Genomic DNA, 27,059 nt, shown 5'->3' on the forward strand with positions numbered 1-27,059 from the left:
AGAAAGCCAAAGAACAAGATTCTCAATAATAACAATAATACTAATGATTAATAATAATAGAGCAGCTATCTCGTAATATCGCAGGGTCACGCCCCCAGCGGAAGGCAGGTGCCAAACCGCCGAGCAACCCGGGCGTCCCATATTCTGTCCATTTTAGAGATGAGAACACTGAGGCCCAGAGAGCGTCAGGAACAGTCCCACCGGCTCCCGCGGCCGCCTCCAGCCTGGCACCGAGCGGACGTCCAGGAAGGGACGCAGCCCCGCCCCGCCCCGCCCCGCCCCGCCCCGCCCCGCCCCGCCCCGCAGGGGGTGGGACTGCGGCGCCGCGCGTGGTGGGCGGGGCTGCCCGCGGGGGCGGGGCGGGGCCGGGCGAGGCCTGGGGCGTGCGCGCGGCCCGGAGGACCCTCCCGCTGGGCGCCCGGCCGCGCGGCGGCGGCTCGGGAGGGGCGGGGCGGGGCGGGGCGGGGCGGGGCGGGGCGGCCGCGCGGGGGGCCCTGACGTCACCGGGCCCTCGGCCCCGCCCCGCCGCGGCTGCTGCAGCCGAGCCCGCGAGCGAGCGCCGCCGCCGCCGCCGCCGCCGCCGCCGCCGCCCGGTCGGGAACGCAGCGCGCGCGGCCATGGCCTCGGGCCCCGCGGGTAAGCGGGTGAGCGGGCGCGGGGCGCGGGGGCGGCGGGAGGGCGGCCCGTGCCCCCGCCCCCAGCGCTCGGCTGACCCGCCGTCCCCCCGTCTCGTCCCACAGAGGCGGACACGCGGCAGAGGCTGCTGCGCACTGTCAAGAAGGAGGTAGGTGCCGGGGGGTGGGGTGGCCGGGGGCGCGACCCTGCGGAGGGAGCCGCCGGAGCTCCCCCGGGGGAAGGGTCTCCAAAGGGGTGGGGGCCCGTGGCAGCGGGGCGGCCACCTGAGCTGTGGGGCTCACCTGGTAGGACTGGAGGCGGGTGAGTTGGGGGTGGGGGCCTCAGGTACGGGGTCGATGCTTGGCTGCTGTGTGTAGGGGCGGACGCAGCGGGAGGGCCGCCCCCGATGGGGCACACCCGGGCGTGTCTGGGTAGGACCCCCTCTTGTGGAGGAGCAGGTGGGTGGGTCTCATTAAGGGGAGGCAAGCACCTGGGGGCTGACTGGACTTACTGGGAGGTGAGGGGCTGGGTAGGGCTGCAGAAGGAGGACCAGACTTCGGGAAAAGGGAACGGTTCACTTTGGGTAACACCCCCCATCTCCCCTTCCCCACAAGTCTCAGTCCTTAGAGCCGCCCCCAGGAGCTTGGGGACTCCCTCCCCGAAAGTCCCTGGTCATTGGGTTGCACCATCTGTGGGCCTGTGCCAGGGCGTCTTGGCAGGCGAGTTCCCCTCGCCCACCCCTGCCCACCCCTGCCCACCCCCCCACCCCCGACACGCAGTAGGGTGCGAATCAGGCAGGGTTCACCTGCCCCTCCGCCCCCTTCACTCTCCTTGGGGCCAGCTGGGAGCCCAGTCTAGCCTTTAGCGAATAGCCCTCGACTTCCCGGAGAGGGGCGAACCTGCAGTGGTGGGTTCCTGGGAAGCATGTAGATGCCCGGACTGTGTGTGGAGCACGCTCACTCCTGTGTGGGCGCCGACATGTGCTGTGAGTGTGTGTCTGAGGCTGTCTGTGCATCTGCCTGGAGGTAACCAAGTGTGTCTCCGTATTGCGTGTACATGTGTCTGTGTGTGGATCTGTTTTTGTGAGTATGGTGTGTGACCGTGTGATGCGTAAGTCTCTGCGTGCGTGAGTGAGGCTGCGACCAGGTATGTGTGACTGTATGTGTGTGTGCTGCCCTCCTTATGCTGCCTCACATCCCTCACCTGGGACCCGATCGCTGTTGAGCGGCATCACCTCTGTACCTTGAGTCCTCAGCCCGAGATCACAGATGGCTGTAGACCTTGGGGCTGGCCTGATTGCGTGTGTGTGTGTGTGTGTGTGTGTACGCATGCGTGTGCACACACGAGGAGGGTGTCAGCCTGGTGTCAGCACTGAGCACCCAGAAGCCCCTCCCTGCATGGTGGCAGTCAGCCATCAAAGACAGCCTGGAAGAGGGGACCTGTGGCTGCCCCTCCCTCCTCAGAAAGCATGGGCGCATGTTGTGCGTAGGTCTCTGTGTGGCATGTCTCGTGTTGTTCAAAGAATCAGCTCTAGAGCTAGTTGTATATTCTGGCATTTCTGAATAAGGATCCGTAATGAGGGATGTGGAGTTCCTCAGAAAGGCCCAGAACTTTTCAGTTTGGCCCTCTTAGAGGCATTGTGGGACCTGAAGAAAGCTCTATCTAGATAGACCATCTTTCCAACAAAACCTGCACACCTGCAATTTTCTGATGACTGAGTTGGTGGAGGGTGTCTTATAGAAACTCTCTCAAAAGCCTTCAGGTTAAAAGCCTGTAGTCTCTTTGTTCATTGTTTAAACCTAGATGTAATTTGTACTCCCCGGAGATTGTCACATGGAATGGCTGTGTTTTCTTTTCTTTTGAAGCGTTTAGTTATTATTCATGAGAGACACACAGAGAGAAGCAGAGGCACAGGCAGAGGGAGAAGCAGGCTCCCTGTGCAGAGCCTGACGCAGGACTCGATCCCAGGACCCCGGGATCAAGCCCTGAGCCAAAGGCAGACACTCAGCCACTGAGCCACCCAGGCATCCCTGGAATGGCTGTTTCTCAGGAAATGGCTTGCTGGTTCAATGGAAGGGGTCTACAGGTAGAAGAGCCTGGGAGCAAGGCGTCAGGGAGGGCAGTGCCTCTCGGTATCTGCTTCTGGGCAGGGCTTCAGCTGGGCCTCTGGCCTGGTTCTGCCAGGAGCTCCCTTGGTGCCCTGGACAAGTCCTTTCCTCTCTCAAGGACTCAGTTTCCACAGCTGGAGAAAGAGGCATTGGTGCAATGCTCCTGGAGGTCCTACCCATGTCAGTCTAGTTTGGAATATCGGCAAGCTGTGGAGGACACGTTGCCTCCAGTGACCAGAGTTGTCAGCTTGCATCCTCTGTCCTGGGAGCAGCCGAGTTTGGGGCTTAGAATGAGCTTTCTGCCTGGCCTAAGGCTGAGGCCATCACTTGATCAGAGGGACCCCTTGGCATCCTGCTTGGTGCCTGAAGGGGTCAGGGACAGAACCTCGCAAGTTTGGGCAAAGGTCCTTGACCCTGGATCTGCAGTCAGAAGGCAGGTTTATAGCCACAAGTTGGTGGCTGATTCTAAATTCTGCATTTCTCAGGGCACATCATTTCAGTAATCAGAGTTTCCATAGAGTGGGTACTATTCTGTGCCATATCCTGTGTACACGGTGACTTTATGAGGTGACTGAGGCTGCCCCCATTTCATGGACAAGGAAACCAAGCCTGGAGACGAGGTGTGGATTGCTCAAGAGAACACAGCCAAGAAGGTGCAAAGCCGGGGACTTAACCCCCCAGATCTGTCTGACATCAGAGCCAGGCTCTTACCTCTATATCCTAAACGTGCTCATCCGTGTCTCCACGGCACCACAGTCTCAGCTGTGGATGGAATGATTTCCATCTTACAGAGGTGAAAAATGGCCCAGACGGGATAAGTGATTTCTCAAGGGCACAGAAGCAGTCAAGGGAAGACAAGTTCAAGTCTTCTATGAACCCCTTGTTCAGCATGGGTGCCCCTAAGGGCGTGGCGATGAGTCCATGCCCCACCAAAGCAGACCTCCTCTCTCCTTGCCTTCCTCTGCCCACCTCTTGGGAGAGCATCTTGTCCCAGTATCAGAGAGCCAGTCTTCAATGGAATGGTGGAGGCAAACTCTTTGCCTAGAAATCTGGGAGTCAAGTCTGCTCTTCCTTCTCTTCATCTTTTGGGTTCAGAGAAGTCACATCCCTGCCTGTCACAGCCTCATCCAAAGGTACCTCCCGTCATTCTTCCTGGAAAGGGTGGCTTAACAGTCAGTTTCTTTCGACAAGGTTTGCAAGCTTGGGCTGAGCCACAGAAGCCAGAAAAGCCAGCAGCGGCTATGGGGCTGGAAGCTCTGTCCTGTGCTGACTCTGGGAGCCAGTAGGACTCAGAACCATGAAGCAGGTCAAGAAGGAGCATTGGGCTCACCCAGAGCTGGGTTCAAATTCTGACATGTTTATTTACTGAAGGGTGTCTGTGTGCCAGACACAGGACTGGGCTCTGCGGATGCAGCAGTGAATAAGAGAAGTCCTGCCCTCATAGGGCTGACATTCCCATTTTGGTACACAGATCCTGATAGACATTCTGAGTGTAATTCAGAGGATTATGATAGCCTTTGCACCAAGGTATGAAGGAGAGGTACTCGGCACCACAAGAACATACAACAAGGTTAAGGTGGCCCAGGAAGGCGCCCTGGAGGAAGTGATGTTAAGAAGATACGTGAAGGATGAGCACACCTTTAAGATGAAGGCAGGAGGTGGGAAGACAGAGGGGAACCATTCCTGGCAGAGGGAACTGCATATACAAAGACTTTGTGGCTGGAGGGAGCACGGTGAACTTGAGTGATGAGAGGACTCTGAAGTGGCTGGAGGACAGAGAGGAAGGAGCATGGTGCCAAATGCAGAGGGGCAGAGCAGGAGGTCCTATCCTAAAAGCACAGGGAAAAAGGATGGGGAGGACAGGAGCTAGGTGGAGGAAGAGGGCGGAGCTAAACTTGATGGCTTGTAATTGCACAGCCTTAGTGGGGCATGTGTCTGTATCTTCACAAGGGTTTGAGTTTCAGTTTATTCCCAGTGAGGATGAAGATCACTTGTCAGGATAAGCGATGTGAAAACACCCACCACATTAGCCTGAGCTGCCTCTGGGCAGGCATCTTATTTTTTCTGTCTCCCCAGTGTCGCCCAGGAGATAGGGTGGCCTGGGTGAGATTTCCTGCAGTTAAACCCAATCAGCTCTATTCTGGCTCCACCCTGGCTCGCTTTGCCCTCCCCTCCTTTCTCCTCCCAGCCTCCAACCCTTAATTTTGTTTTGGTTCCCAGAGTGGCAGCTGCCAGGACTGGCTTCTTGTTGCCATGACGACTGCCATTAAAGGAGCCAGCCACTTGAGCCAGGTTGATAACGGAAGCCAAGTGACTAACTGCCTTGTTTTCTTGCCTTGGGCTAGGCCTGGGAGGCCTCTTAATTGGAAGAGACAAAAGCAGGTGCTTGAGGGCAGGAGGACAGACCCCCGGGGGAAGGAGGCAGGGGGATGAGGCCAGTGCTGGAGAGGAGGCTCTTGTGGACCTCTGCAAACTGGAGCTGGTATGAGAGCTGCCATGGGGAGCCCTTGCCACAGCGGCTGAGCTGGGCGCGTTTGGGGAGCTGTGCCTTCCAGCCTTGGGACAGGGTAGGGGTGTGACGGGATGGTGGAGGAGGGTTTCACATCCTAAGAAGATTGGAGGAAGTGAGAGAATCAACTGATGTTTCTACTGAGAGCCCTGTGGTGCTTCCACTTGGATCTACTTCTTCTCAATAAAAGAGGGGCAACAGTTTTGCCCCCCAGGTGAGGTTGCTGGACAACGTATAGGTCATCGAGTTAAATTCGAATTCCAGATAAACAGAAGTAAAGTGCCTAGTGCTAAATCTGGCAGCCCTAGCCCAGGGGACATTTGGTAATGTCTGGAGCCATTTCTCGTCAAAAACGAGGGTGTGACTGACATCTAGTGGGTAGAGTCCAGAGATGCTGCTCAACCTCCTGCGATGCAGAGGACAGCCCCCCTCCCCACCCCCACCCCCACCAAGAAGTGTCAGCCCAGACTGGCACTGTGGTTGAGACGGAGAAACCTCTGTGCTGGAAAACTCCTTCACTTCTTCATGACGGCCCAAGGAGGGAGGGTACTTGTCTCCTTCGCTCCATAAAGGAGGAGCTGGAGGCACAGAGGGGTTAAGCAGCTCACTTTAAGGTCACACAGCCAGTCTGTGGAGAAGCCAGGATTCAAATCCTGCTTTGTCAGCTCTGAAGGGTGGCCTCACAGAGGTCCAGCAGAGTCCCTGGAGACATGGCTTGAGGTCAGGTGTATGTAGGGGAAGAGATGGGGCAGCAAAGGCCCGCTAGATGCACCCTGCTCGGGGCTTTGCTCCATTAGACAGCAGGGAGCTGTAGAAAATTTATGAGCAAGGAGGGTCTTGTTTGGACTTGGACTTCAGAAAGTATCAGCTGGTAACAGGGTCCAAGATGGAGCTTTTTGCCACTTCTTAGAAGAAAGCTTCCTCCTTTCTTTCCTGCCTCCTTCCTTCCTTTCCTTCCTTTCTTCTTTCCTTCCTCTCTATCCCACCTCCTCTCCCTCCTTCCATTCCTGACGTTTTTTGCTGCCTCCTTTCTTCCAGGAATATTTATTGAACATCAACTATGTACCAGGTGCAGCTCTAGGAACTGTAGAAAAGGTGCAAAGCGGCATCCCTGCTCACATGCTCTCATGAAGCATAGGATCTAGTTGGGGGACAGATAGATAAACAATAAATATATGCAGGCACCCCTTGGAGATATCGTGGGTTCAGTTCCAAGCCACCAGAAGAAAGCAAATATTGTGATAAGTCAAGTCAAAGGAATTTTTTGGTTTCCCAGTGCATGTAAAAGTTGTGTTTACACTATAATGTAGTCTATTAAGTATGCGAAAGAATTATGTCTAAAGAAAATAATATAATTATTATTATATCTTTAATAATATAATCATCTTAATCTAGAAATGCTGTGTTATGTCACATATTACAATTATATTAATTTTATCTTTATTTTATTGTACATATTGTATACATGTTTTAAGGGGAGTGGGAGGTGAAGGCTTCCAAAAAAAACCATTTTACTGCTAAAAAAAATGCTGACCATCATGAGTTTTCATAATCACTGATCACAGATCACTATGACAAACATAATAATAATGAGAAGTTTTGAAATATTGTTAGAATTACCAAAGTGTGACACAGAATCAGGAAGTGAGCAAATGCTATTGGGAAAATGGTGCTAATACAGACTTGCTTGATGCAAGATGGCCACAAACCTTCAATTTGTAAAAAGAAAAAAAGAAAAGAAAAACAAAAGTAGTGTCTGAAAGTACAAGAAAGCAAAGTATGCCTGTATTAGAAGTCACAAATGCTGTGAGGAAAATAAAGCTAGAAAGTGGGTGGAGAGTATCTGGGTAGCTCAGTGTTTGAGCATCTGCCTTTGGCTCAGATCGTGATTGCGGGTTCTGGGATCAAGTCCTGTATCAGGCTTCCCGCAGGGAGCCTGCTTCTCCCCCTGCCTATGTCTCTGCCTCTCTCTGTGTGTCTCTCCTGAATAAATAAATAGAAATCTTAAAAGAAAAGAACGAAAAGAAAAAGAAAGTGAGTGGAGCGGAATGGGCAGTGCTTTCCAGAGGAGGTGGTCAGGCATGGCCTCTGATACTATGACATTTGAGCAGAGACCTAAAGGGAAGGAGGGAACCCTGCTGACCTCTGCAGGAAAGGTGTTCCTGCCAGAGGGAACAGCATAGACAAAGGCCCTGAGTCAGGAACGATGAATAGCAAAGAGGTCAAGGAGCCTGGAGTGGAGTGAACAGAAGGGAGGAGGAGACAGGTCAGAGAGGGAGCAGGAGGCCATTCCTGCAGGGTCTTGTGGCCCCCCCGGAAATGAGACGGGACCCGTGGGAGAATTTTGAACAAGGGGAGAAGCATGAATTCATCCACGTTGCGGACTGCTCTGGCCACAGCCGAGCAATAAATGCAGGGCACAAATCGGGGGCACAGAGTCTTTAGGCAAGAGAAGAAACTTCGCTGTTCTCTTCTGAGCTTTCAATTCTTAGGCTAGAAACCACAGCGCCTTACTCTGCCCCACTCCCCCACTGGCCAAATAGGGGTTCCAGAAATACTTGCCAGTCAAGTAGATGCAGGAATACTGGGTGTGGATATTTTGGGGTTCTCTGATGCTTATAGGGTTGACTCAGATCAGTTCACGTGTGTCGTGTTTTCAGGCTTAAGCTGGCAGAAATTCTCCTCGTGAATAATGCAGCCACATCCGTGCGGTGTGTTTTGATGCTTTTTTCAGGTCTCTGGCAATGCGGCTTCCGGGAGCTTCTGCTAGCGCAGGGCCTGGGCTTCAGCATCCTGGTTTGATGTGAGGAGGGTGGCAGGTGGGGCCTAGCTTTCCGGCTGGGTTATGTCTCCTGTGCGGTCTGGCTGGGTCTTCCCTGCAGTAACCTCATGAAGGGCTCCGGGAAATGGTAGTGTAGCATTTGTTGCTGTTCGGCAGGTAGGAAAGGGCATTTGTGCACCCCAGTGGGACACCCCACTTGCTGGCTGCAGACCCCAGGATGGGAAGTGAGGACACCAAAGTCCTTGTCCCAGCGCTGCCCCTAACCACCTGTGGCCGCCTGCAGTTTCCTTCTGCCTATGCCATTCTGCTTTCCAAGTGGATGCAGTTGGACAGCTCCAGGATTCTAAGAACCTCAAACCATCAGATTTGGCCAGCATCCCTCCCCGAGAGCCAGGTCTCTCGCATTTTCTCAACAAGGAATTTGCCAAGTCTGTATTTAAGACCTATTAAAACTCGGTCACTGATAAGACCATCTGGGAATCTTCGTTCTGGTCAGGAAAAGCAAAGGCTCAACTAAAGGCATTCTAACAGGGTAAAGATTTTTTTATTTCTTAAACAGTATTTACTGAGCATCTTATGGTGATGGCCTCATTTAATTGTTATGAAGCCACACAAAGTGGATAAAACACTGTCCCTTAAAGGTAAGGATAGCGACACACGGGAATGGCAAATAAGTCACCAAAGGTCACCGACAGTGTCAGTGGTACAGCTTGGATTCTGGCTCTGGAACCGGGCTCCGCATCACTCCGGAGCTGAAACCAATGACCTATCACATATGGTGATGAGCTCCTCTGAGCACGTGGAGTTGGCAAAAGGTCCAGGCTTTGGAATCGGACAGCCTTGTGTTCCAAGTTTGAGTCCTGCCATTTAGTGGATGCTTGGACCTTTCCAGCTTTGGTGTCCTCGTGCATCAGGTGGCGAGGGTATCCTGTACCGCGCAGCACTGCTGCGATGCTATCACTGCCAGGTATTCACCAGTATTTATGAAGGGACCAGGCAGAGTGCTTGGCTTACCCATTTAAGAGCAAGATAGAAATCAGTCGCAGAAGGACATTGTGCTGCCCTGTCTGGTCAGTCACATGAACTTGTAGATGTTCTCAGTGTAGGATCTTGCTCTCTTTGGGTAAGCCCCAGGCTGGGGGTGCTGCTGCCACAGGAGCAGTGCCGCAGACTGGGAAGAGGGTATTTGTTGGGGTCCAAAGGAACGAGCCCTTGAGCGGGGGTGGGGAAGGCTGAGTCTTGCCTGGCTGCCTCAACATCCTGAGGTGGGCAGTTGGATCTTCCCTCTGGGTCTGCTTATTCATTGTCCTCCTGGCAATAATCCCTCAGCTGAAGAAATTCTGACGCCCTAGTGAGCTTGCGGGTCTTGTCACTTAGCCACCGCGAGGCCCTGGATGAGCAGCTAAGTGCTGAAGGCCAGGGGGAGGCAGTATACTTTTCCTTGAGTAGTAGAGGAAGACAAGAAATAAATAGATTTTTGTGCTTTTTCATTGGACAAACTTGAAAGAACTCAGTTTTGTAAAGGACAATAACCGTTCCTTTGGCAGTGAGTCTCCTACTTAAAAATCAGAGGATGGAAGCCTCAAGACTTGAGACTTGATGATACCTGGGACCTTGACTAGATTCTCCTTTAATTTTTATTATTTAGTAAATTACGTCTAATTAGTTAGAATTATAGCAACTATCATGCATTTCTTTCCTTCTTTTTGAGAACTAGACATCTTTACAACCACCATTTATTAAATGCTGCTCTAATTTGCTTTGTTTGATCTCATTTAGTGCACAAAGTGAGCTTCCTATAGAGCAGGTACAAATAGCAACTCTTCTTTACTGATGAGAGAAACTGAAGCTCAGGGAGGTTAAGAAACTGGACCAAGGTCACACAACTGAGAAGTAACACGGCACGGTATTTTAGCCGGCTCCACCCATTTCAATTTGGACGATAACTTGCTAACAAAGCCAGCTCGAACAACGAATAAATATATGAAGATCAAGCCAAGAGGGAAAGAGAGCCTTAAGAAATCGACGTTGTGGTTTCAGGGGTTTGGGAAGTTTGGAGTGAGGCCAGCTTCAGGTACAGCTCTATCCAGGGGTTCCAATGATGTCATCAGGACCCTCTGTGTTTTCTGGTCTCTGCACTGATTTTCTCTGTGCTAGCTTTCTGCTTTGCTGGTCTCTGTGGGGAGGGAGAATGTTGCCCAGCTCTCAGGTTACAACCTGCCAGCTTGGCATCAGCAGACAGAGAGCTTCGCCTTCCCCCCCCAACCCCCCTGCTGTGGTTCTCCTGGAAGATTCAGGATTAGGTTTCATTGGACCTCCGCCCCAGTCACATATGGCTTTTGCGCCAATCACTCTGGGACTCATTGCTTAGATCTGTCAAGCTGGAGGGATGCTGTGGGGTCAGCCCAGTGAGAGGGAGGGAGGGGACCCAGAGGAAGTCCAGGTGACATGACCAGGCAGGGACATGGGAACGAACTAGGCAGACAAGACACAGATGCCTGCCTGGGCAGGGTGAGGGCCCCAGCATCTGGAGCTCAGCCCCGCGGTGCGGAAGTGACCTCCTGGGTGCTAGGTGTCTGTGGGATCTAGGGGCCTGGGCAACCCTGAAGTTATGCAGACACTTTGTACTTGTTGTAGGGAGAGAGTATCCTCAGTACGTCTCTGAGGTCCACAACCCCAAAACCCAAATGCGGTTCAGAACCGCTCAGCAAGATGCTGGAATTTGAAGATGAATACAGTTTCCCCGATCTCGGCTTGCTCAGAAATGAAATGCTCCCTAGTTTGTAACCCAGTGAGCCCTCCAAAAACAACCACCCCTAACAACAATCATAATTAGCATTTACCGGGCACCTACTGTGTTCCAGACCTGCACCATCCAATTGGAGCCACTAGTGTTACATGTTTATATTTAAAGGAAGTAAAACTCAAATAAAAAAATCCTGTTGCTCAGTTGTCCCAAGTTTCAAGTAGCCGCATGTGGCTAGGGATCCCGTTTTGGACATTTTAGGCACAGAGCATTTTCCAGAAAGTTCTGTTGTGTCCTAGACATTGTGCTAAGTGCTCTACATCCATGAACATATTTCAGTCTTAAAACAGCTCAGAGGGGTAGGTCCTATTTATTATCCCTTTTTATAGAGGGGAGTAAATTGAAGCACGAAGGAAGTGAAGTGACTTACCCAAGGCCACACAGCTGGTGAGGGAGCAGAGCCAGGGTACTCACCCAGCCCTTGGATGTGATGCTTGGCTGCTTTTCCTCCCAGTGTAGGCTAGAGGTGGCTAATGTGTTTTCTGGCTCACCCTGTGCTGTTTGAAGCAACCATCTGGAATTCGTGTTCTTATCTCCTGTAGCTGCCCAGACCCCCAGAGAGAATTGAGGCCGCTCCAGCGTCTGTGCGTGCCTTCCTGATCCACAAGGCCCGTGGGTCTGAGGAAGTGGGGCGTGTTGCCAGGGGAGCCGCCTCACACAGCAGCAGAGCACCCAGGAGAGGGCTGGCCGGTCTCCAGGGCGTGGGCTGGGAATGTGAGACACGCAGGCTGTTTTCTCCGGGAATGGAGGGGCGGGGGATTGACTGTCTTCACAGTTCCATCATCTCCCTGAGTGGCTGTGTGCGGGAGGTGTAGCTGGGGGGACCTTTTTGCCAAAATGCCCCCAGGTGAATGCCCCAGAACCAGGCCCTTGCGTGACCTTCTCGTCAGGGGGTGTCTGAGCACCTGTGCAGGGCACCTGTGTGAGGGAAACCCAATCTCAGCGCCCAGAACGCCCTGCTTCCAGGTCAGGGCAGGTTGGCCAGTCCCTATACTCTGAGGGAACGATGCGTGGTGCCTATTTATAGCATCCCAGAAAAGGGTTAACTGGGGCTGTCCTAGCAGCAGCCCACTGAGAAACAGGCTTTTGCTTCCCTTGTAAGGCCCACAGCCATGTTTAGGGCAGGTGCTAAGAGGGAAGACTTTGCTAGCACTAGGACTCTGAAGATCCAGGTGCCATGGCTTCATCACCTATGTCCCCGCCCCCCCGCTCTCTCCCACAGGCACAGATGGGGCTGCAGAAGGACCGTCCTGTGTCTCTGCTTTCATTATCCATCTGTGTGGATGTGGAGGGCAGGGTGGAAGTGTGTGGGTGGGAGGGTGGGGCAGGGCTGTTCTGGAACCGTGTATGAGAGAGAGCAAGAGTCCAGGAGAGGAAGCTTTGATCCGTTCACCAGCGGCTACTGGGCTCTCGCTGTGTGCCAGACGCCTTCAGACCCCTTCTCTGAGAAGGCCCCAGCCCTGTGCAGGCTGCGATGGGCTGAGGGCAGGGAGGAACCCATCTGGAAGGAGGCCCTTTGCCTATGTGCCGGAGCGTTGGGATCCCTGCTGACATCCTACAGTAGCAGCAGAGCACAGACAAGATATTTCCTTTTTTACTTTCTTCTTTTTTAATAATAGACTTTATTTTTTATAGCACGTTTAGGTTCACAATGAAACTGAACAGAAAGTACTGAGATTTCCTATACATCTCTTTATCTGCCCTAAAAATCCTCTGCGCTCTGCTGTTCATCCCTTTCTGCCCCCAACCCCTGGCAACCACTGATCTTTTTGCCGTCTCCATGGTGTTGCTCTTTCCAGAATGTCCTGCAGCTGCATTTGGACAGCATGTAGCCTTTTCAGATTCTTTGGTTTCAGTAATACGTGTTTCAGGTTGAAGGTTTCCCTCTTGCTACCATGATTCTCCATTGGAGACCTATGTGCAGAGGGGAGAGGGAGCTGGGTGGTATTGGGCACACCTGGGGAGGTCAGTGGTGAAAAGGTTTGGCAGGGCAGAGGTGGACCTGGCTGGTGTTGCAGGGCCAGGACTTCAGGAGCAGGGAGTTGGCCACCTGGGACTCCGAAGCTGGAGATGATTCAGATCCCAGCCTCTTCACGGACCAGATGGTCTCCATCCCTCCTAGCTCAGCTGCCTCATTGGGAAAATAGAGTAGTAGCAATGGCACCCACATGGCATGCTTGTTATGAATCTTTGGGGCTCATGGATGTGAAGCACCCACGTAGCTTGTGGGATGCACCAGTACGTATTGAATGAATAAATGAACCTACTGTGTGCCAGGCTCAGTGCAGGGCAGATGGTCGTGGGTTCGAGTCCCCACTCTGCCACTCAAAAGCCATGTGCACGGGTAGCCCCGGTGGCGCAGCGGTTTAGCGCCGCCTGCAGCCCAGGGCATGATCCTGGAGACCCGGGATCGAGTCCCACATCAGGCTCTCTGTGTGGTGCCTGCTTCTCCCTCTGCCTGTGTCTCTGCCTCACTCTCTCTCTCTCTCTCTGTCTCTATGAATAAATAAAATAAAATCTTTAAAAAATAAAATAAAAAAATAAACTTAAAAAAAAAAAGCCATGTGCAAAAAAAAACAAAACAAAACAAACAAACAAAAAAAGCCATGTGCTCTTGGGCAAGTATTTGACCTCACCAAGACTCAGTTTCCTCATCTGTAAAAATATGCACCCACACCCATCTCACCTAATTACCCTGAGGATTCAATAAAATAATGCCCCAAGCATGGTGCCAGGCTCAGCGAACACCTCATAAATAAGTGTGTAAAGCACTTACTGTGCGGCTACCACTGTGTTAAATGCTTTTGATGTATTATCTTATGCCTGTGAGGCAAATACAGATACCCATTTTACTGATGGGAAAGATTTGCCCAAGATTCTGTGCAAGAGCTGGGGTTTGAATTCTGGAAGTTTGACTCTAGAGCCCAGTGCTCATAGCTGACCATTGGAGCTTGGAAGTGGAGGAGGTCCCATCAACTTTGCCTAGGGGGTGGGGGGTGGGGGTGGCTCGGGAAGGAGGGCAGAGGACACCTTAGTGAGTCCCAGAAGATGCAGTGGTTTTGCCAGAGCTGGAGATGGAGGTCGGAGTGGGTGAGGATATCAGGTGCAGGGGACTGCACAAAGCACAAAGCAAAGGCAGGGGTGGGAATCCTACAGAAGGAATGGCACAAGTGACCGAGCTGGGCGTGGGAAGGGGCGGGGAGGGGACAGGATGTGGCAGGAAAGGAAGGTAGGGCCCCATGGTAGAAGCAGTCACAGCTCGCAGCCCTGTTCCAGGCCTTCCCAACTCACCTCCTGTGCGCCCCCTCCCCCATAAGAAATTAAAAAATAAAAAGCCGCCAGCTATTTCCATGTCGTGCCTTTCCCTGCCACATTGTCCTTCCATCTGTTCCTTCCTTTGAGCTCTAGGGTGGCTGGGGGGGGGGGGGGGGGGCAATTGCAGGGGCAGCATTTTCCTCCTCTGGTTTAGAGTTGGAGAAACCAGAGAGTTCAGTTCTGTTTGTACCTTAGATCTTGAGCATCACCTCCTCCAGGAAGCCCTCCCTGACCGCTAGACCTACCTCATCAGCTCAAGTTCCTTTGTTATTCTCCAAGAACTAAATTCTTTTGCTGCAGGGAACTGGCCTACTTTTTTGTTGTCATGTACCCATTTGTTGTACTTGGTTAGTATCTGTCTCTGTAGACTGCCATGTCCACAAGGGCAGGGATTCTATCTGCTCGTCATCTTGTACCAAACTCCTAGGAGGTGCTCCATAAATGTTAAGTGAATGAGGGACAGCTGTGGTTCTTGTGAAGGGAAGTGCTGGGAAGGCAGGTGTTGGCAGAACATGGAAGAGGTACATTTATCCCTGCTTGGGTATGGAGAGTCCAGGAAGGCTCCCAGAAGGAGGTGACACCTGGGCTGAAGCCTGAGTTGCACTTAGCTAGCTGCAGCATGTCGGGAGGGACCCTTGGCAGAAGGCATATGTGGGCAAAGGCACACCCACGGCTGGGTCTGAGGGCCCGCGGTCCGAGGCGGGGCTGGACATGCTGGCCTGCTAGGGCATGTGCATCTCGCCCTCAGCATCCAGGAGGCCCACCCGGGAGGCAGAGCTGACCTCTGCTCATTCCCCTCTCCTCCTCACTTTGCCCAGATGCTGCGAGCTATTTTTAAAAGTCACCCTGAAGGCGGTCCAGACACCCTAAATGAACCGGCCTTTCCACTGTGAGTTTCTCGCGGCCGGGAGAGGCAGGGGGCCTCCATCTCATTAGCTCCTGCTGGCTCAGCATTACTCACCCAGCTGCACTGCCGGGCGCCAACCACCCGGGACCCCAGCTGGGGTGAGCTGTGCTCTGAGCCAGCACCAAGGCAGCAGGACTTGGAGGAGCAGGTGGCAGCTCGGCTGGTTTTTATTTTGGCCTAATGTGAGCCACAGGCACAGTGCTGGGTGCTTTATGCCAGGGGTCCCTGTGGCCAAATCCAGCCTGTGTGTGCACTGCCCTTAAGCCAAGAATGGTTTTTACATCCTAAAAAGGGGTGTGAAAACGAGAAAGGATGGGACATAGACGGTATGTGGCCTGAAAATAGGTTTGACAGATTTAGCAAATAAAAATTCAGATCGCCTGCTGAAATTTGAATTTCAGAAAAACCAGAGAATCTTTTAGTATAAGCCTGCACAGTATCTGGTACATACTTAGACTAAAAGAAATTCCATATGTATTTGAAGTTTAGATTTCACTGGGCAGCCTGTGTTTTTATCTGGCGGTCCTGCTGTAAAACCTGAAGTGTTTGCTCTCTGACCCTTCACAGAAAACGTTTGCCCACCCTGGCCTTGAACACAGAGCAAATGAGATCAGGTGCCAGAGGGCCTTAAAGACACTGGAACCAAACCTGATGAGCATGAGCTGCTGGCGTGTGTTACTAATATAATCAGAGTGATCGATCACCCAACATAGATTGAGCACCTCCTGTTTGCCCAGCGCTGTCCTAGAGATGGACAGTACACACATAAGCGTGCAGGTGTATAGTGAAAGTCAGGCCGTGATAAATTCTAAGCAAAAGTATACAGCAGCAGAAGGGGGTAGAGAGTGACATGCATGAAGCTTTTACACTGTGTGGTTCTGAGCTCCTGCTCCCATTCTGAGCGCTGTGCATGCTTTTTTCATGAAATCTGCACATAGCAGCCCTGACAGGTGGTATATCATCTCCATTTCACAGATAAGGAAACTGAGGCCTGAGGTCATCCAGCCAATGGCAGAATTGGAATTTGACCTGAGCCTGGTGACTCCTGATCTCCTATTCTTACTGGCTTTACTAAGGTGCCTCCCTTTATAGGATGCCAGCTGTATTATGCTGGGTCCTGTTAGAGGCCCTCTGCTGATACTTTCCATAATCCTTATGGGAGCCTTGCACGCTGGGCTGTATTATTCCGATCCAGGCATAAAAGCGGTGAGCACGGCACTGTGTGGAGAGGCAGCCGGGAGTAGTGAGTTGATCTGGAACCTAGCAGGGTTCCAGGTGGGCCGCGTGAGGCTATCTGGGTATCAGTGGGCAGGTGGCAGGAATGGGGTGGGGAGAAGGCACGGCAGGCCGGGGAGCCCCCACGAGTCCCGTCTTCCTGCTTTTCGGATTGGCCTCGGTTTCCCTGCCTGCCTTCCTCCTGAGATTGATTACTTCTCCTGTGTGCTATTGAAATATTTGCAGGTGGAGGGTGGGAGGGCGGGGCTGGTTCCTGAATTTGCAGGGTGGGGCTGACAGGGGTTGATGGTCTGAGATCCCACGAGCAGGGGTGGGGCCAGGCCACTGCCCCAGAGGCCAGTGAGGTCCTAAATAGCCCCTGGATGGGAAGCTGGGGTAAGTGCATCGAGCTGAAGGGCCCCATAGCTCACACTCATGAATATCTACTGTGGGCCGGCCCTGAACTAGGCAGTCCCTATCCTCTAAGACTGGCTCCTGTTTGTAGAATTCCTACCATGTGCCAGGCACTGTCTCCACAGGGCTCTTGCAAGGCTCCCGTTACCCAATGAGGCAGGGACACTATGATCATCCACCCTATTTGACAAGTGAGGAAGCTTGTCCAGCATCATGAGTGGTCAAGGATTCGATGTCAGGTCAGTGACTCCACATTCTGGCTCCTAGCCTCTCCACTGCCTCCTAACATCCTGTCGTTAGAGCTAACAAGCTGGTTCTGAAGGAAGTGAGCTCCCCATCACTGGGGGAATGCAAGCAGATGTTGGAGGACTCCTTAGAATGGGTGCTAGACAGGGATGAAAGCTTCCTGACCACTGTGACCTTTGAGGTCTCCCTGCCCTGAAGAGGCCCCCACAGGACATGGGTGGCAGAGTCCGGTCCGGGTGACTCAGGACTCCTGACTTGCAGTTAGTGCTTCTTTGGTCTCCATGTTGGGCGAGACCTAGGAATCCCTTTCTCATAGGTTTCTCAGCACTTTGGGATTTTAGAGGGCCTGACCCCTTTCTGGGCAGGGCTGGAGGCATTGCTGACTGTGAGACCTAAGTTCAAGAGGTCCTGACCATGCCCTTTCCTGGTTTTGTAACCTTAGGGCAAATTGCATAAACTCTTGTGAACCTCAGTTTATGCAGCTTTAAAATGGGGATGATGATGTTCCTGTGAGGATTAAACAAGGTATTCTGTACAGAGACCCCGGCACATAGTAGGTGCTCAGTAAACATACTCTCTCACTCTAAGCTGGGCAATAACAAAAGCATTTTGTTCAAAATGGCCTCCAACTTCTGCTATGAGACAAAGTATTTGTTAGAATAAAGGCCCTGGGTCTGATCGTGCCTCCTCTGCATGACCTGGGGTGGTTATCGAACAGCTCCCTGCCTCAGTTTCCCCATCTGGGAAAAGGGAATAATTCAGTAATCCACTTCATTTGGGTTGTCACGCTATATACAGTTCCAGGAACACAGTGAGTGCTCAAAAAATAAAAAATGGCAGCAAGCTTTAGCATCATGAAACTTCTACTATGTCCTAGCCAGGCCTGCCCTTTTGCAAACAGCAGCCCATTTAACCGTCGCCCTGGACACGAGGGGTTGAGCCGGGATGCAGATGGAGGTCTGTGGGCCTCGAGTCCCAGCGACCACAGCCACTGCCTCTGTGCTGCCTGAATCACACATGATCCCAGGGCTGAAGATTAGAGAAATCACAGAGGCTGGGGAGGGGCCGGGAGGCCACCTGCCACTGCCACCATGCCCAGACCACCCCGAGGTCCCTCACATCTGTCAGCTTTCACAGCCGACTGAGTCCAAGCTCATGCCTGGCGCCTGAGAAGGGAAAGGTGGTTGAACTGAATTTCAGAGGCCTTCTGTGGCCCTCTCCCTCACCCCCACAGGTCTGGCCAGTTCCCTGGGGATGGGGCCCGCCCTCGAGGGTGTGGGTCACAGCCTCTTCCTGCAGCCCTTGCTCTCTCCTGGGAGGCTCTCAGGGTCCTTCCCAGGGAGACTTCCGCCCCACCCCGCTGCCTTTTTAATTTCCTCTTCTGGCCTCAGGCTGGCAGCCTGTTACTAACTTCTGGAGACGGGTTCTAGCCCACAGCTGGGAGCCAGCAGAAGTGGGGGGCACCTCACTTGTCAGGGCCCCTCCCCAGGCTGAGCACTACCCACTACCCACGGGTGCTGCATTTGCACCTCCACCACCCACCCCACCCCAGATCCATCCCCAGGACAAGAGTCCTGGAGCCAGCCTTCCCTGGGGATTGCCCTTCCTGAGTTTCAGAGTCCACAGCGATAAACGGACAACCTTCTCCACTCTGCAGAGTTTGGACTTGAGACAGCGCGTGTGTCCAGTCTGGGTAACGATAGGAAACAGAGGATTCCCCCAAAGGGAGTACAGTAAGGTGAATTTAATAAAGGCACTACTGACCAAGGCAGGGTGGGGTGCGCCAAGGATGCAGCACCCTGTGGTGGTAATAGTGAGGAAGCCGCAACTGTTACCTCCCCTGGTCTGACATGGGGCCCAGGAGAGGTGGCCAGAAGGGGCTGGCTGTGTGGGGAAGGTCCCAGACAGGAGCCGTGACTGCTGAATCTCTTCCTAAGGATTTTGGGACAGCTTCCTGTTTTCTATCCTCTCGCACCTCCTGCTGCCATCTGAGCTTGCGTGCGATTTCCTTGGAGAGCTTGATAAACATCCTGGAGTTGCTGATTCCATGGGTCGGAGGCCAAGCATTTGTGTCTCTACCAGGTCCCACCTGGTGCTGGTGCTGCTGGCCCTGCTGGGCAATGTCACATTTGCCCTGTGCCTGTCTTAGCTTGTCCTACCTTTTGGCTCATTGGAGTGAAAGGTCGTCCTGGGCAGGACTGTTTGACTCCATCCCTGCTGCTCTGTGCCCTCAGTGCGAGGGCCTCCTGCCGAACTGCATTCATGAGCATTTGAACTGTTTACGACGACGTCTCCCTGTTGACTGTTGCTCACATGTGTGCATGCTTTGGCTTGGCGGTACCTGAGTGGAGGCCATTGTGGAGATGGAGGTCAGCATGCAGGCTTATTTGGGTATGCCTTTGGGATTGACACCCGGGGAGCAGAGTGAAGCAAGCAGGAGAGGGCCAAAGGAGAAGATGGGCCACGGGGCTTTCATGGAAGCGCCACGGCGAGTTCCCAGGGAGCTTTGTGGCCCTTCAAAGCTGTCCCAAGCTGGGGCGAGGATGCCAAATCTTCAGGGCCCGCCTGCTCCAGTCTCTGGGTGAGGGCCACCCTGGGAAGCAGTGAGACCTTGGGGCAGGCTCTCCCTGTGGCTGAAGTAGTCCCCTGTCCTCTAAGGGACTGGCAACCCCTCTAAGGGTTCTCCAGCACCCCCCTAAGCAGCCTCCAGTCCTGAAGGGTTCTGTGGGGCACACTGTGATACCTACCATGTGATCAGCTCTTGTCCAAGGGGCCAAGGAGGGGCCAGTAGCCTTCCCTGGACTCCGTGCCCCAACCTGGAAAGCCCTTTTGCTCTCCCTCAAGCACACAGGAACCCCCCCCTCCCAAGAACTCTGCCCATGGTTTTTGCCAACAGCGGACTTCTGAATCTTAGTTTTGCTGGGCCAGGCCATCATGTAGCAGAGAGAGGCCGAAGCCCCCAGACTCCACCCCGGCTTGAGCTGAGCTGGGAAATAAGAGCACCAGTGTTGCTATGAACCACAGACAGTGGTTAGGGGGTCCTCCCGGCCTTCTGGAGAGAGGGAGAGTAAGAGGAAGGGGTTGTTTCCTCTGTTGTGTCACGGAGGGCGGTGACCCCAGTAAGTGCATCTGACCCCTGTTTCTGGAGTGGAGTGGAGTGGGCAGAGGCTCCCCTTGGAGTCAGATTGCCCAGCGTAGAAACCTCAGCAGGATGACCTTGGATGTTCTGACCTTGGCTAGGTAGTAACCGATACCTCTGCATTTCATAATTTTCTTGTGAATGAAGTGGGTGGTAGGGGCCACCTGGGAACCATGCTGTGGGGATTATGTGGGGCTGGCCGGGTGCCTCTGCTCAGACTGGCGTAGCAGAACACCACAGATAGAGTGGCCTAAACAGACCTTTATTTCTTGCAGTTTGCCAGCTGAGAAGTCCGAGGTCAAGGTGCTAGCAGATTCAGCTCCCGGTGAGGGTTCTCTTCCTGGCTTGCAGGCAACCACCGTCTCACTTTGCTCTGATTTCTTCCTCTTCTTTTAAGGACACTAGGCCCATCCTGAGGCCCTTGCCTTCAGGACTTTGTGTAACCCTGATTACCGCCCCCCCCCCCCCCGAGGCCCCACCTCCAAATACCATCACACCAGGAGGGGGAGAATAGGGCTTCAGCATGTGACTCCATAATACCATGTGTGCTTACCACAGTGCTGTGCAAGTGTGTGTAAGCTAGAGCAGCATTATTATTTTCAGAGACATGCCATTGGCTGAAGCTTCTAGAGTAGCATCAAGAGCCTGGGTTTCTGCTCCTGCCTCCTGTACACTGTGTGACCTTGGGCTGGCTGCTTAGGCTCTCTGATCTTCATTCTCATAAAAATAGGCCCACCCCGCACAGGGCTGAGGAGAGGGTACAGTGAGTTAATACAGGTAAGCCTAGAACTCATTCACTCGTTCACTCATTCCTCCTCTGGCAGAGAAGTGCTCCGCTGGGGGGATGAGGACGTGGAGCGTGATGGTGAGGATGCTGACGGTGGGTGTGTCCGTCTGCCCCGGCTGCCATGACAAGCTACCACACCCGGGGGGACCTGAATGCCAGATATTTACGTTCTCACACTTCTGGAGGCTGGAAGTCCAGTATCATGGTGTTGGCAGAATTGACTCCTTCCGACGTCTGTGAGGGAAAGCTCTGTTCTGGGTGTTCTCGTACATGGCCCTCTTCTCCCAGGATGGCGGACTCTTCCCTCTGTAGTGCTCTGTGCTCAGACTTCCTTTTATAAGGACACCAGTCCTACCAGGTGAGCGCCCACCCTAATGACCTCATTTTAACATAATTAGCTCTTGAAGACCTTGTCCACAAATAGATGACATCCTAAGGTACTCGGGGTTAAGGTTTCAGCGTATGAGTGGGGGGCAGGGATACAGTTCAGCCCCTAACATCAGGGAGGCCACAGTTTGCAGGCTCTGAGGCAGATGAGGCCCTGCCCTCAGAGCATTTATATCCCAGAGGAGGGAGACGGTACGCAAAGAAACAGGACAGGAATAGTGTAAGTACCCTGAAGGAACTGTAACGAGGAATGGATGGAGTCACGGGGAGGGCTGTCTCAGATAATGGGGTCAAGGAGGGAGATGACATTTCGTGTGACATCTGAAAAGTGCAGAGCAAGCACCCGAAAAAATGCTTCAGGAGAATGTGAAGTGTGGAGCTCTTCTAGGCCACAGGCCTCAGACTTAACAGAAGACGGGGTGAGGAGGGTATGAAAGGAAAGCAGTTATCAAAACACTGTGGACGGCCTGAGAAGCCCAGGAGGAGCGACACAGCCCTTTGGGGTGACCACACCCGGGTCGCATTTGGGTCTCCCGTCCAGCTGCCTCTGCCTTCCAGGTGAAGCAGATCATGGAGGAGGCCGTCACACGGAAGTTTGTCCACGAGGACAGCAGCCACATCATCTCCTTCTGTGGTGAGCCCGTGGCCTGTGGCCTTGAAAGTGGCTTCTTTCTCTGTGGGCTGACCTGGGGGAGTGGCATCTTTGTGCAAGCAAGGGTTCTTAACTGCTTTTTTGCTTTGTAACTCCAACGTTATTTTCAGATTTCCAAGGGGCCCCATTAGGGAATTTGGAAATACAACAATGTCTCCAGAAGACATTAAGAATGGCCCCCGTGCAACCTACGAAGGGTTAATCACTGTTGATGCCGGAGGGCCTGCTTTCCCCTCTCAGTTCACAGCCACCAACCCACACCCCTAGTGATGTGGGTCTCGCATCTGAGGAATGGCTCCATCTGAGGAATGGCTCCGTGCCCCTTCCCCCGCCCTGCCTATGGCTGTTGCTAAATAATGGGAGGGGATGGATGGGCTTTAAAAATTCAGGGAGTGAGGAACCATCACACCGTCCTGAGGGATCATGTCCAGCTGGCTCAGCGCAGGAGGCAGGCCCAGGGCTCAGAGCATGACTCAGACGTCTCTCCTTGAATCAGCTTTGCTTGCAAGGCTCCAGAAATAACCATGCTGCCAGGTTCTTACTATACTTCCACCTCGGCTACAGGCTACAGACGCAGGTTTTGCGTGTCCCCGGAGTCAGGATTCTGTTTCTACGTATCAGTGTGTACGTATAAGTGGGGGAGTTTCTTTCTCCCTAAAAACCTTTATTATTTCATGACTGGCATGTGTTGGGGTGAAGGACGTGCTGTAATCCCCCTCTCGTGGCCTTGGTCTCATAGAGAGGCCCGAGCGAGGAGACCTGACTGGGCCCTCGGCTTCATCCAGATGGCTGGGCGTACCACCTGTGGGAACACACGTCATGACCTGGGAGCCTGCTGACGTCAGTTTGGGCCCTTTGCAGCCAGGCCGACCTGGGTTCACATCCCTTCTCTGCCACTTGTGTGTTGGGTGACCTTGGCAAAATTTTATGTTTTTTGAAGTGAGATCTGTTTAAGCTACATATATATGTATATTTATATACTTGCATATTTATGTATATATAGAGGAGTCTGTATGCACATAATTACATGAACGTGTATGTATATGAAAGGACACATACACACAAATGTAAATATGGGAATGTATTTACCTATATTTTTTTCTCCCGGACATCTTTATTTGCAAAGAAAATAATCGGCATGCCCATTTCAAAATGTGCTACGATACCTACCCATTAAAGACTTAGAGGAATAGAAAGTGATAAAAATCACGATAATCCTCTACTCCAGCCACAGTTTGGGATGAGGGAAGAAATGTGATGGCACTGAGTAAGGCCTACAGGGTCTCCCTGAGGGGTCTCTGATCCACCGTTCCTTAGGATTCATTGTCAGAAAGAGTCAACCAAGCTGCCAATACCTGGATAGTTACTTAACTTCTTGAAGTATAAATGGATGAAAAGTGTTGTGTGTGTAAGCAAAAATGAAGGTGTTTAATAGATGCTTATCCAGACTATTTTAAGCCCATAAGCAAATTAGGCAATAAGTGGACATTCATTCAAAGCCAAGCAATTACTGGGGCACCTGGCTGGCACAGTTGGTAGAGCCCACAACTCTTGATCTCAGGGTTATGAGCTCAAGCTCCATGGTGGATGTGGAGCCTATTTTAAAAAATTAATTAAAAAAATAAAAGCCAAGTAATTGCTAACAACAACAACAACAACCCAAGACAAGAAATTAAACCAGAACTTCTCAGTATTTGTCCTTGCACACAACATGACCTTGGCCGGGCTCTTAACCCTTGGACTGTTGGCGTTCTCCTTCTTTGGAGTGACGGCGACTAGCACACTCACTTCGTGGGCTTTTTCCACCAGGATTGAGTAAGCTAAAACTACACACTGGTCTCACTGTGTGAGATAGAAGGTAGGAAAACACTAATAGAGGCCTGCTGAAAGTACCAGAAATAAGATTGGGGTCATCAGAGTGGCCTCCACAGGGACTGTCTCCCAGCAGGGAACACTAAGTCCCAGAAATGGAAAGTGATTTGCTTGAGGTCACACAGCAAGTTAGAGGTAGAGCCCAGACTACCACCCAGGGCAGACATAGACACGGGAAATGATGAGTGAAGCCTCTCTTCAAATCCTTCATGGAGACACAGGTGTTGTGAGCACACCATGGGCTCAGGTCTGGTTTTTTTTTTTTAAAGATTTATTTTTATTTGTTTATGATAGACATAGAGAGAGAGAGAGAGGCAGAGACACAGGCAGAGGGAGAAGCAGGCTCTATGCCGGGAGCCCGATGCGGGACTTGACCCCAGGACTCCAGGATCGTGCCCTGGGCCAAAGGCATGCGCGAAACCACTGAGCCACCCAGGGATCCCCCTCAGGCCCAGTTTTGAATCCCAACTTGGTCACTTTTTTCCAGGTGGCCCTGGGCAATTCCGTTTGCTTCTTAGAGCCTCAGTTTTCACATCTGAAAAATGGGGATGGTTGTCCTTTCTTCCTTGGCTGTGGCAGAGGGAGAATGAGATCTGTAACGCTAGCTGTTACTAGAATCACAGTAGTGACGTTTATGTCACTTTTATCTTGAGCCCAGACAAAGCTCAACAGTCCTGTGGTCTGGTCCCTCCTCTCTCCCTGGCAGGAGCAATAGCTAATGTTCCTAAAGCGCTTACTGTGTACTGGGCTCTGTGTGAAGTGCTTTCCATGCATTTTTTCCACCTCATTCTAACAGCAACCTTTTAAGATGCACATTCATGCTCTCCCCACTTCTCAGATGAAGAAACTGAGACACAAGGAGGGGAAGTAGTTGCTGGAGGTCACACGACTGCTTAGTGTCTGGGAAAGGATGTGGGCAGATAGTCTGACCTTGGGCAGCGAGCATAGGTTAACTCCTCAGCTGTCTTGCTCCCTTTCGAGGGAGTGGAAGGGAGAGAGGCATATGCGGTTTTCCCATGTGAGGCTCTCATGAATTCTGAGATGCTGGGCCTGCAGCTCTCCAAGGCACCTCTGTGTGACTGAAGTCCTGGGCTGGGTGCATGGGAGTGTGGGCAGGGCAGGGCCTACTGACTGTCATGTCCCTACAGCGGCTGTGGAGGCCTGCGTCCTGCATGGGCTGCGGCGGCGGGCGGCTGGCTTTCTGTGCTACAACGAGATTGCAGCTCTCTTCATGAAAGTGGGCAAGAACTTCCCGCCGGCCGAGGAGCTGAGCCACAAGGTGCAGGACCTGGAGCAGCTGATTGAGAGCACGTGAGTATGGAGCATGGGGTATGGGCAGGGCACGCCCTGCAGAGGACAGTCCCCCTGACTCCACGTTCCTCCCTGAGCTCTGCAAGAACCCATGCCTCCTGCCAGTTCCTCTCTCCGGTTTCCTTTCTGCTCCCCAAACCTGCCAGATTGTTTCCTACCCCAGGGCCTTTGCACATGTTCTACCCACCACCCGGTTCCCATACTTCATTTTCTGTGGCTAGTTTCTTGTCATCTCAGGCTTTGCCCCAGTTAAGGATAAATTCCAACCCTCACCCAATTTTTCTTTTAGATCACTCTATTTACTTACTTCCCTGTGGTTATCACCACCTCTAATTACTCTTTCATTTGTTTCCTTGATTCTTGTCTATCTTCCCCGCTTAACTCTGAACTCCTGGGAACAGGCAACTAACATCTGTTACTCCCCATCCCAGTGCCTGGACAGTGCCTAGAAATGTTCAAGACACGATTGTTGAATGCATAAAGTGGCTTTTGGGAGCCAGACCCCATTCTGAATGCAGGAAGACCAAAGTTTAATCAAAGCAGTATGGTCTCTGTCTGCATGGACCAGGTGTCACATTGAGGCCACCATTGAAGGGGAGCCTTGACTTCACTCACATGTCTTAAGAGCTGATTATGTTTGCTGGGGGAGGCTCATGGCCTGAGTATGTGTACCTGAGCACCTTCCACCAGAGCCTCGCCAGAGTCCTAATTGTTCAGCCAAAGCCTTGATCTGGAGCCTGGTCAGGGATGCCAAATAGGTTTCAGCTCCAGTTGTTGCTAGAGGCTGCCCAAAGGACCTTGTTGTGAAAGATTCTAGAGCTACTCTTGGGTTTCACAGGAAAGAATGCTCAGATTGATTAGATGGCACGAGACAGGAGAAAGAAGCACGCATGCCATGTTTGCCTTCTCTGCCATGGGTGTTCCTTCCACTTCACTGGATGGGCAATGGCCCTTGCCTTGCCTTTCAGGCCATACCAGCCCAGAGCTGCTGGCCAGAACTGTGTGATGGGCAGGGCTGTGGATTTTACATTGCCAACTCCCATTAGGAATCCCAAGTGACTCCTCAGCCACTTGGTTTTCAGGTGTCTTCCAGTCCATCTGCTAAATTTCCAGGTGTTTGCTGAGAACTTCTTAAAGGGGTGGATGTCCATCGGCCTTCCATGATATTGGGAGTGACTTTCTAATGGAGGAATTAGAGATACCCATGCCAGTTGGTAAGGGAGAGCCATTCCTTCATTCATGCAACCACTTATCCATGACAGGGAGAGGGGAGAGAGGGGGAGGGAAGAGAGAGAGAGAGAGAGAGAGAGAGAAGAGAAGAGAAGAGAAGAGAAGAGAAGAGAAGAGAAGAGAGAGAGAAGGGAAGGGAAGGGAGGGGGAGGGGAAGGGAAGGGAGGGGGAAGGGAAGGGAAGGGAGGGGGATGGAAGGATAGGGTAGGGTAGGGTAGGGTAGGGTAGGGAAGGGTTTTCCCATGTGAGGCTCTCATGAATTTTGAGATGCTGGGCCCACAGCTCTCCAAGGTGCCTCTGTGTGACTGAAGTCCTGGGCTGGGAAGGGAAGGGAAGGGAAAGGGAAAGGAAGGGAAGGGAAGGGAATCACTATGAGAATCCGGCTTACCCATCAACAGTGTATGAAAGTGTATTTCCCTGCATCTTCATGCTTGTTGGGTATTATGATTCCTCCAACTCTTTGCCCACTTGCCAGGAGCAATAAGGGCTCTTTTGTTGTTTTGGTTGCCATTCCCTTCATTTCCTTGAGAGGTTGCTGTTTGCATATTGGTCCTGTTGGATTTCCTCTTTTGTGAATATTCATCCTTCTTCTTTACTGGTCTTGAAGGTGAAATCAGATCCAGGGCCTCCAGGAGAATGTGCGGAAGCTGCCGAAGCTGCCCAACCTGTCCCCACTAGCCATCAAGCACCTGTGGATCCGCACTGCCTTGTTTGAGAAGGTGCTGGACAAAATTGTGCATTACCTGGTGGAAAACAGCAGGTGA

At 52.5% G+C, this 27,059-nt stretch overlaps 1 protein-coding gene across 1 annotated transcript; it reads left to right on the plus strand.

Annotated features, from left to right (window-relative positions):
- Positions 1-538: 538 nt before the first annotated feature.
- LOC140596763 (small G protein signaling modulator 1-like) lies at positions 539-27,042 on the plus strand. The gene is made up of 6 exons (XM_072745251.1): positions 539-636; positions 741-784; positions 21,789-21,864; positions 22,447-22,506; positions 24,903-25,065; positions 26,903-27,042. Exons 1-6 carry the CDS (start codon positions 618-620, stop codon positions 26,904-26,906), a joined length of 366 nt encoding a protein of 121 aa, XP_072601352.1. The 5' UTR covers positions 539-617; the 3' UTR covers positions 26,907-27,042.
- Positions 27,043-27,059: the final 17 nt, after the last annotated feature.

This window comes from Vulpes vulpes, unplaced genomic scaffold (assembly GCF_048418805.1).
Source record: "Vulpes vulpes isolate BD-2025 unplaced genomic scaffold, VulVul3 u000000630, whole genome shotgun sequence".
Taxonomy (NCBI): domain Eukaryota; kingdom Metazoa; phylum Chordata; class Mammalia; order Carnivora; family Canidae; genus Vulpes; species Vulpes vulpes.

What these genes read in the sequence shown, in the direction of transcription:
- LOC140596763 (XM_072745251.1), top strand. An exon ending in TGCGCACTGTCAAGAAGGAG is followed by an intron (nt 785 to 21,788) that starts GTAGGTGCCGGG and finishes TCTGCCTTCCAG; the next exon opens with GTGAAGCAGATCATGGAGGA. An exon ending in CCACATCATCTCCTTCTGTG is followed by an intron (nt 21,865 to 22,446) that starts GTGAGCCCGTGG and finishes CCTCGGCTACAG; the next exon opens with GCTACAGACGCAGGTTTTGC.